General features: G+C 37.5%; 1 protein-coding gene across 1 annotated transcript in view; it reads right to left on the bottom strand.

The window, feature by feature from the left end:
* Positions 1-11,138, bottom strand: part of CCDC15 (coiled-coil domain containing 15) — a 58,419-nt gene extending 47,281 nt beyond the window's left edge. Inside the window, exons 1-3 of the mRNA XM_065881631.1 lie at positions 10,959-11,138; positions 5,534-5,683; positions 4,801-4,992 (exon numbers count right to left, since the gene is read on the bottom strand). Of these exons, the coding sequence (XP_065737703.1) occupies positions 4,801-4,992; positions 5,534-5,683; positions 10,959-11,138 (522 nt within the window). The remainder of the gene's footprint in view (positions 1-4,800; positions 4,993-5,533; positions 5,684-10,958) is intronic.
* Positions 11,139-11,473: the final 335 nt, after the last annotated feature.

Raw genomic sequence — 11,473 nt, forward strand, 5'->3', positions numbered from 1 at the left:
AAAATACAGAAAAGCACATCCCTATACTACTCAGTGAAATTATGGCAAAGCCAGGACCAGTTCTAACCCATCCAATGAAAGTTTAATGACATCATTTCTCCCTTAAAGGGAAATAATGACTGTGATTTACAGATATAAATTACAAATACTTTATGATATTTACTAATAGTGATCTAGAGATAAAAACACTCTCTTGCTAACAGCCCGGTTTCCTTACAGCATTATCACCTCTGTTTTGTCCTTGTTTCTAGAAGGTCTATACCTCTAGCCAGAGAAATCAGCTTGAAACATTACTCTTTATTCTACTAAGAGGAGGACTTCTAAATTTGGTTACTGCAGAGTGGCTAAAGGGGTCAAGATAGAGTTAATCACAATGCAAAAACAGATAGTATATCTGCAGTTGAAGTTATGAAAAAATACAAAGCCATGAACATGCTTACTTTTACTCCTTGCCAAGTGTGGTAGACATTATTGCCCTGCATAAAGTGACCAAGGATGCAAAATACTTGCTGTAACAGATTTAAAATAAGAGTACATAATCTTCATTTTCCATCAAGTCCAAACCTCTATTAGTCGCAGATTGATTTTAGTCCCTTAAGCAGGATATTTCAACTGCTCCAGCAGTTGGACTAAACATTACGTTCAGTTTTTCTGTCTTTACCAAAACCCTTCATCAAATCAACCCAAAGATCCTTTCAATGACCTGCTATGAGGACTGTAGTAGGCTGAATGATGGCCACCCAAAGATATCAGGTCTTAATCCCTGAAATGTTACTTTATAAGGAGAAAGGGCCTTTGCACGTGTGATTAAGTTAAGGATCTTGAGATGAGGAGATAATCCTGGATTATCCAGGCACTAAATGCCATCACAAGTGTTTTTATAAGAGAGGTAGAGGAAGATCAGACATATGGAAGAAGTGATGTGAAGATGGAGGCAGAGATGGGTCTGATGTGGTCACAAGCAAAGGAATGCCAGCAGACACCAAAAGCTTCAAGAGTCAAGGAACAAATTCTCCCTAGAATCTGCGGACACCTGGATTTTGACTCAGTGAAACTGATTTTGGACTTCTGGCCTCCACAACTGTAAGAGAATAAGTTTCTGTCATTTTAAGCCACTAAATTTGGGGTAATTCGTTACAGCAGCCACAGGAAACTAATACAAAGACCAAAGTTAATGTTAATAAGCACTAAACAAAACACAGAAGACAGGAGGATGGTAAAAATCAAATTATGTAAAATGAACAGGCAGAGAAGTACGTTCCTCTTATTGTAAGATAATGGTGATCACTACATATATTGGTGAGTATGTGTGTGTATATATATGCATTTGTATGTGTATATATACACATATACATTTACATATGTAAGTTTAAACACATATACATATTGTGTTTGTAACTACTCAAAACATAAAATTTGACCAAAAGTCTTGTCTTTTCTTTTTCTTTTTGGGGGGCCGTGCCATGCGGCTTGCGTGATAGTCCCCCAACCAGGGATTGAACCCAGGGCCACGGTACCGAGTCCTAACCACTGGACTGCCAGGGAACTCCCTCAAAAGTCTTTTCTGTACTAGAAGCTTAGACACAATTTTCATTCCTTTGTAGCTGTTGTTATCAACAAAGACTGGCACTGAATCGCTAACCAAGACTTAAAACTTCCCTGATGGAAATAAATTATTATATAATTACATAGAAAACCCAGCTATCAATAAGCAAAGGTAGTTCTGACCAATAAAATTAAAATGTACTATATAAACAAATTTTGAGATTTAAATAAACAAATTTTGAGACTTAAATCTTAAAATCGAATGCAAACACTGATCATACATTAAAATGTAAAACTTCAAACAAATATGTAGGATGAAATTTGACAAATATAGATATCTACTGTGATACTGTTCCCCACTCATTGTTCATATTTTCTTCAGTTCTTTTTAATTTATTCAGACAATTAGGAATTTATATGGAACTATATAAATGAAACAATGTGGTAATAACATGTAGGTCATGGGAAAAGACTATAGATGAGATCTAACATTTATAGAATTTCACCTCTTGTACTGCCATGGAGGCCTAATACCTATGTATTTAAATGTATGTTAATGCCATAAAAATCTACCCAAAGTTGACTTCTATCCAAGTACAATATAGTTTATTTGCAAAAGACAACATATTGATTTTTCAGTGTGTTAGACTTTTCTACAGCCCCCAAAATACCATACACATAAAAACTCACATAAGGCCCTTAGCATAGCCTATGAACCCCAATGTAGTGCATCAATATACCTTTAAGTAGGTGTACCAAGCTAGAGGCTGGTCAGTAACCTAGACCTAATGCAAAAAGGCAGGATGGGCCAATAAAGATTCCTTACCTTACATAATGAACAAGGAAGTGTTCAGAGAAAAAGTCAGAGACAGGAGCTGGACCTAAAAGATCCTAAGCTGGAGAGAAGAGGCTAAAGGAGCCTCAGGTATGCCAAAGTTTTGGAGCTGTGATGATGAAAATACCAGTTAACAGTAGAAAAATAAGTAAAGAAGAGAGAACACATGTAGAGACGGGATGACCAACTCTCAGTTTGCCTGAAACTGTCCCAAAGGAGCTAGTGCTTGAACTCTGCCTCATTATCTAGTTCTTGGCGACATCTAGTGGATAGAAACTGCAACAAAAACAGTAAGATTAAAAAATTTGAGCATTTATTGTCATGGTGTTGAATGGGCAAAAGTTTACAGGCTTAAAGTAGTTTAAGTCACTGAACATTCCTCAGTAGTGCATCTTCTTTTAAGAAAAAAACAGGGTTGGGAATTCCCTGGCTGTCCAGTGGTTAGGACTCCGCGCTTGTACGGCTGGGGGCACGGGTTCGATCCCTGGTTGGGGAACTAAGATCCCACATGCCACAAGGCACAGCCAAAAAAAAAAAAAGAAAAGAAAAAAACGGTATAAAAACTTTTTAGATTTGGGGAACATTTAAGGCTTTTCATAACATGATTTTTTCCTACCCATCTAACCTCATTTTCTGTTGCTTTACCCTGTACACTATCAATTAGAAAGGTTCCATCACTTATTAGCAAATATAGTGGGTTGGCCAGAAAGTTTGTTCGGGTTTTTGGAAGCTGTCACAGAAAAACCTGAACGAACTTTCTGGCCAACCCAATACTAAGCTCATTACATATTCTAGACTTTTTACTATTCCTCCTATCTCAAATTTCTTTTGAATTTACCAATTAAATTCAGTTTACCGGGGCTTCCCTGGTGGCGCAGTGGTTGAGAGTCTGCCTGCCAATGCAGGGGACACGGGTTCGTGCCCCAGTCTGGGAAGATCCCACATGCCACGGAGCGGCTGGGTCCGTGAGCCATGGCCGCTGAGCCTGCGCGTCCGGAGCCTGTGCTCCGCAACAGGAGAGGCCACAACAGTGAGAGCCCTGCCTACCGCAAAAAAAAAAAAAAAAAAAATTCAGTTTACCAATTCAAAATACATAGCTCAATTCCACCTCTTCCAGGAATTCTTCCCAAATATTTCCTTGGAATTAAAAAAATTTTGAATTTCCACTGCACAAATTTATCAACAATGCAGCAAATATCTCCATATTATTATCTAATAGATTGGGGGTCTACCAACTTTGTTTCTCTACCTGGAAATATAAACCCATGAAAGGTCCTATTTCACACATTAGTATCCCTACAATGGTTAACAAACACAGTATATTCAAATATCTGTGGACTGATGTGTCCTATTCATGTATCATACAAATGAAGTAAAGTCCTCACTACAATGGAATTTATAGCTACCAGTAGCATGAAAGCAAGGACTGTTATTCTGTCTCAGTCAATGTTCTATCCTTTGCAGTTTCTGCGGTGCCTGGCTCAATAAATATTTGTTCAGTAAACTGTTCATAATCTTAAAAACAAAAACGATTATAAAAATGATCACTACAAACCAAATAATGACAAGAAAAGTCATAGTTTGGGCAGAGAGAAAAATCTTTTTAATAAGTATTTCAACATAACATGTGATTATAAAGCTTTCCCTATTTATACTAACAGCATAATCAGATTTGCTTCATACTTATGACAAAGTAAGTCAGCAATCGCACAACTTTTATTTTCACATAATCATAATTTTCCACATTTTTGTTCTCCTCTCACTAACCCTAGGATTACATTTTAAAATGATAAGATGAAGGATTATTCCCACAGAAGAGTTGAAGAATATGATCAACTGGACAAAAGCCTGAGTACATTATGCAGGGTGGAGGGGGTTACTGATTAGATGGCATCAAGTGATTTGAGTGGATAAATCTACTCATGGTGGTTAATTTTTAAATATTCATTATATAAAGTGAGTCACTAAATAGTGACATTAAAAAATTCTGAATATGTTAATTTAGAGTTTACTATATTATTACTTGACTTATAGATCAATTTATGGTGATAATCAGATTGAGGGACAGAAAAAAGAAACAAAAATAATCTTTTGTCCATATGCCACAAACTGAGAGTAACTTCCCCATAACACAATTTCAGTATAATTGAAAAATCTACATTCTTTGACCTAAAGCTCTTTCTAATAAGTTTTGAACTCTAACATTTTGGCACCTTTCTTTAGATGATTCTTAAGCGTCTGACCAATAAATATAAATTTAAAATATATATAAAAATAAACATCATCCCACTATTCCCCACTTTACAAAGGTAAAAAAAAGAGAAGGTGATAAAAAGCAAAGTTGAATGTGACACCTCCTAATCTCTACATCATAGCCTAAAAAAAACCAGAGACATAAAATAAAATGAATATGTACTTACAGCCTGGGCTTGTTGTTGGAATAGTTCATTCTGATTCTCTCTATCTTCTATTCTATCCTCGAGCTTCCTGGAAGGAGGTAACCTAGCACTTCCAATAGCAGCATTCAAATGGTTTGGGAAAACACTCGTTCTTTTAAGAGTTAAGTTTGCTGGATCTGAAGAGTGCATGGCTATAGAGCCTTCTTTTTCTGCCTACACAAAGGAAGAAAGAGTGAGCTTCCCCCAGTCAAGTGCATTCCAATAATGTCTACCAGCAGCCCAAAAGCTTTAAAACCGGGGTTGGGGGGAAGGAGGGGAAAACTTTAGCTGGCAAAGAAACTAACATTTACCAGGCGCCTACTACATGCTAATATTTTACATTATCTAATTCTCAAAACAACACTGGGAAACAAGTATCATATCCCCATTTCACACATAAAGAAACTATAGTGGAGAGAATTTAAGTAATTAGCCCAAGGTCACAAAGTTAGTAGGCAGCAAAGCCAGAATTCAAACCCCAACCCCAAACTCTGACATTGTTTATAACTATTTGGTGAAAGCAAAAGAGGGAATCAGAACAACACAGGAAACAGAAACAACAGTTTCTCTATATACAATCTACTGCCCTCACTAGTAAATCAGATTATGCGAAGCCTGGAATCAAAAGAAAGTGATTCTGCCATTGCCTAATAGCATTTCTCATTACAAACACACTTCCCATTCAATCTTTACTCAGGCTCACTTTTGAACTTACGTCTTCATAAGACCTCTGAAGTTGTTGCTTTTTTCTCAGCCTAATTTGCTGATTTACTCGGCGTTTGACTTGTCTCTGAAAACGCTTCAGAGCTTCTTGTTTCTTTCTTAGCTGTTCCCTTAGCTCTTCTTCAATCATATATGCTGAAGTCTTTAAAGATGAAAGATAGAAAATAAACTTACATGTCCCATTCGTTTTGCCCATTAGGACTCTGTTGTAAACACAAAGCAGTCAGAATACAGCCCTGAAAAAATAATTCAGTTCTACAACCCAAAATTCCCCGTACAGTAAAGAAATCACAGGAGTTCAGAGCTGATAATCTAGACATAGCTAGTGAGTACCAAGAACTTAAACCAAATCACAAACTAAAAATTGGAATCTGTGAGCACTCAAATCAAATCTTAATTTTTCATTGTACTGAGAACTAAAAGTATCTTCATTAATTCTTAATGAACCAATTCAAACCTACATTATGTTACATTTTCTAAAATGAGTAAAATAGTCCAGATACACCAGATTGCTCGCCACTCACCCACTATGTCTTATTATAAAATGAGAATTAGGCTTCATTTTTAACCTAGCATGCCCTTCTTGCCACCTCCGTCTAGAAAAGGCCTACTCAGTCAAGACCATCCAATACCCATCTAGTACCTCTCACTCTTATTAACGTTGAGTACAATACTTAACTCCTCCGTTAGATTACGAATTCTTTGAGGGCAGGAAATGTATTTAATTCTCCTTTGTTTCCCCTATGGTATACAACACAGAGCCTTGAAAACAAAGGTACTCAATATTTATATAATTGATTAATTCCAAAACTTTCTAAACAATCTGGAACATTTTATCACATTTGAGTCCTTGATCACTGTTTGCCTCCTCTAAGTGCTTTGAATAACAAACTGATTATAATAACAGCAGTTACCATTATTAAAGATCTATTATGAGATAAACACTTTAACTACCTTGTATCAATGAATCCTCAAAACTACCTCCAATACTAGGTATTCTTACCTCTTATGTTAAAAATGAGGAAATGGGGCTCAGAAGGATTACTCTGTAGTAGTAGCCCAAGATCCTATAGCTGACAAGTAGCAGAGCTAGAAGTTTCTCTGACTCCAACACTTATGCCCTGTACTGTACTGCTTTTCTCTTGACTATGTCTCTCTTCCATAAGGAATCTTCATATTAAATAAAATCATCATACCTCCTATCTATCCCTTCTCCTAATGCAGTGATTCCAAATTCTAATTCTGAGGGGTGCCCCAAATTATTTCACGGACAGTCATTAAATTCTCAAAATCAAATGAATTGAAGTTCCAATTAAATTAAAATTAAATTTAAAATTTAACTACTAAATTAAAATTTAACTACTAAATTAAATTAAAATTAAAGTTCCCAAGAAATCTATCCCATAAACTATTCTACAAGAGTATGTACCATAGGAGTAGAATGTACAAGACAGATATCAATGAATAATTAAGTAAAATAATTCCAAAGTAGATATATATGTAGTAAAGCCTGAACAAGTGACTCAAGTTAAGTCAAGACCCAGACAAATTTAAGCCATTCTGCCTTTCTTTTACTCCCATTGTCTCTGTCTGCCCTCTTTTACTTGCACCTTGAGATTATCAAACGTCTTATTGAAGTGCATGACTGGTTCCAAATTGTGGATCTCAAGAGTAAACCAAAGATAAGATTGTACCATAGAAACATATTTTTCTTAGCAACATTATTGTGTAAGACAACCAGAACCTGAAAACACTTGTTCCATGGGACGTTAAGAGGTTCCCAGAATCATATAAACTTGAGAAATACTGGGTTAAACAAAAATAAATAGTCGGTCCTCTGTATCCACAGGTTCCTCATCCTCAGATTCAACCAACCATGGATGAAAAGAAAATTTTCCAGAAAGTTCCAAAAAAGCAAAACTTAAATATGCCAAGCACAGGCAACTATTTACATAGCATCTACATTGTATTAGGTATTGTAAGTAATCTAGAGGTGATTTAAAATATACAGGAGGATGTACACAGGTTATATGCAAATACTATGCTATTTTATACAACTGCTTGAGCATCTGTGAATTTTGGTGTCTGCAGGTGGGGGAGGTGGGGGAAGAGGGGGCTCCTGGAAGCAATCCCCTCCAGATACTGAGGGACAACTGTACTGTTTCAATTGTACAACCAATTCTTCATAGCCTTTTTGCACCCTATAGACTATCCAAGGGGCAATATAGAATGAAGTGTTTCTCAGGACAGTCAAAGAATACATTCGGAGAATTTATATATGGTGGAACTAATAGTTAGATTACATAGTCCTAGGTCTCCAAAGATGATCTCCCCTTCTGCCCCCAATGAATCAAGCCTCCCAGTATATATGCTCTTGTGTAGTCATCTCCCAGACTGAATGTAGTCTGACTGTATACTCAATAGACTGAGGCACAAGTGTTGGCTCCATGACTTCCCAGGCAAGGTCATAAAGCAACCTCCACCTAGGGAAGCCCATACTAGCCAAGCAGAGAGACCATGTGGAAAGAGGAAGATGTCCAGCCAGCCCTCAGCCATTCTACTCAGCCTAGCCCAAGTGCCAGATATATGAGTAAGAAAGCCATGTGGGATATTACAGCCCAGCAGATGCCAGATAAAGAAGAACCAAGAAATCCAGCCACCAGCCAGAATCCAGTCAAGGTGTCCCAGAAATCATCAGCTACTGGGGTCACCCCAACTGAGGGCTCAGACACTGTGGAGCAGACAAGCCATCCCCACTGTGTCCTGCGCAAATTTCTGACACACAATATTGTTTGCTTTATGCCATTAAGTTTTAGAGTGGTTTCTTACGCAACAGTAGATAATCAGATAAATTATAAAACAATGCGATAGCTATATATGCTGATAGGAAAGCAGTACCCTTGGATGATAATTTAATTAAGGGGCAGTCTCAAGCTATGGCATTTATAGTTATTTGATGGCTCCTTGAAACTTAAGGACAAAAATAATTAGGCATTTCCCTTTAGCATAGACATGATCTTAGGGTAACCAAGCTTTAGAAGTTCTGAGCTGACAAGACCTTCGTCTGTTAATAAGAGTGAATTCCCCAGGCTGCATATGCTAAAGTGATAAAGAGTTCTATTAGATGCTTGATCAAATTGCCTTTGACTGGTAATGATCAGAATTTTTTAAATGAAGGAAAGGAGACATGTTTACACATGCTCCAAGACTTTAATATTTTGAGTTGATATATGGGAACATATGATGATTCTTTTTAACACAGAAAATCTTGGTCGTTTTTAGATATTTTTATGCTATTGATATTATAAAGATATCATAATATGGACAATTAAAAACAGGTATCAATAATTTAAATACCAAAATACCTTTGTACCAAATCTTACTGATTCTTCTGGGATGTTTCTTACATTTACCCCTTTTCATTTCCATTTCAATCCCCTTTTCAAGGCTTTCCCTCTACATTACTTACCACTAAAATCTTGGTGCTATACTTCATGCCTAAATTGTTACCATTACAACCCAATTTGTCCCTCAGGAGCCAGTCGCTCCTTCACCTTTAAAAATGTTAAAGCAGGACTTCCCTGGTTGCTCAGTGCTTAAGAACCCGCCTGCAAATGCAGGGGACACGGGTTCGAGCCCTGGTCGGGGAAGATCCCACATGCCACAGGGCAATTAAGCCCGTGCGCTACAACTACTGAGCCTGCACTCTAGAGCCCACAAGCTACAACTACTGAGCCCGTGTGCCACAACTACTGAAGCCCGTGTGCCTAGAGCCTGTGCTCCACAACAAGAAAAGCCACTGCAATGAGAAGCCTGCTCGCCACAACTAGAGAAAGCCACACGCGGCAACGAAGACCCAACGCAGCCAAAAATAATAAGTTAAATAAATAAATAAATAGTTTTTTAAAATAGAACTTAAAAAAATGTTAAAGCAATTAATCTAATCAAAACACTATTTGATCATGAAATTAATCTGTAAATATTAAACAATGAATGAAGTCAATCCCGTCTCCAAAATTTCCTGTGGTTCCCTACCACTCCTATTTTCCACAATCCTATCAACCACCATGCCCCTACTAGGCCTTCCACTGCAATCAATCTAACCTACCCTTAAATCCTAAATATATCTTGCTTACTTCCTACTCTCTCCATTCTCCTTGATTGGAGAATCATCCTCTTTCTTTCTGATTATCCAAATTCTTCATTAAACTTTCCTGGGTCACATCAATTCAAAACCATATCTTTCTTTGTTAAGTGCTATAATAGTCTTAGCACTTAATCATATACTACTCAGACTCAAAATCCTTTCTGGAAATAGCATAGTAATAAATGAATGCTTATGTATATACATCCTTACAGACATAAATAAAATGAATGAATACATGCCATGGCACTGCTATTTAACATTTACTTGAAACATGTCTCATTTCTTCTCTGAGATGAAGGACCACTAAGAGAACCCACCTCATACTTTTCAACTCATGTTCAGCACCTTGTCTATACATTCTGAAGATCTTCAAACATTTTGTGCATTCCATAAATGTCTACATGCTCCATCAGGAAAAGTAGATATGTAAACAACTTACTATAAATATAATGTGGTATTTATAATAATAAATGAACCACAATAATATATGAACAAATAGCTAAGGAGCACAGTTTGGTGAAAGACAATCAAAAATCTTCTTACCAAAAAGGAAAAAAAAAATCTTACAAAATTGTCCTCCTGTGTTAATAGAGTTGTTAAGAGAGTTGTCTGACAGGCACGTATGTCAATTTGCAAAAGTTTCCCTCCATCTGAAATGCTCTTCCCTTTCATCTGTACTTACAGCACTTCCATTCTTTAAGGATTAACACAAACTATATTACCTCATTTACTCATTCAACAATTATATCCTGAAGACTTGCCATATGCCAGTACAGGAATGAACAAAACATCAAGATCCCTGTCCTCATGGAATTTACAGTTAAACTTTCTCAGACTCCCAATCAGAATTAATCTCTTTCTCCTTTATTCTCCCACTGCATCTGAACCTTACTGAATCTCCATTACAAAATTTACCATAAACTTTAAGCAATCAATGTTACATTAACTGTGGTCGTCATCCCTACTACATTGTAGAGTGTTTGGAAGACAGTGCCTATGTCTTGTGCATAGAAAGCAATCAAGGGTCTGCAAAGCAAACTGAAATATATATAGGTAATAAATATTTGATTATGCCGACTAAAGCTGCAGCAAGTTTCGGCAGATACATATTTGTTCTATAATCCTAATGCAAGAACATATCTATTTATGACAGAATAAAAACGGCATCCCCAGACTGTTCATCTTATCTGAGCACCAGGGATTTGAGAAGGCTAATAAAAAGAAAGATGGAGGAAGAACCCCACCATACTTGCATCAAACTGACACTCACAGATGCCGGGACTGCTGAACTATCTGGCGGGGCAGGCTCCACCCATGCCCCAACGGGTACTATAGCCTGGTTCCTCTCAGCCAGCACTGCCAACACGTCCTTGCTCTTCTGGGGGTTTAAAGCCAGGGGCAACTTTGTGGTATTTCGAAGCTTCTTGATGGGGGCCATACCTCCTGGCATCTATGACTCCTGGTTAGGAGAGAGGAAAAGCTTAAAATCTTCAAACGACCGCCTTAAAAGCTCAACCCCCTAACACACGTATGCCACAGGCTTCTGAAAAGGAGAGAAGCCTTGGAGGAGGCAGTAGCCTGACAAGGATACTGGAGAAGGAAGGAAAAAGGAACAAAGGGAAAAGAAGGGGTAAGAAATAAAGGAAGCAAATGTTTAAAGATCGCTCTCGGAAAGGAACAGGGACAAGAAGGGGGAGAAACAAGAATCTGAATGAGAGAACGAAGATTGTGCCAGTGGCGGCAAAGCGATGCAGGAAAGGGAGGAAAGAGCGTAGCAGCCGGAGG

This window comes from Phocoena phocoena, chromosome 8 (genome assembly GCF_963924675.1).
Source record: "Phocoena phocoena chromosome 8, mPhoPho1.1, whole genome shotgun sequence".
Classification (NCBI taxonomy): Eukaryota; Metazoa; Chordata; class Mammalia; order Artiodactyla; family Phocoenidae; genus Phocoena; species Phocoena phocoena.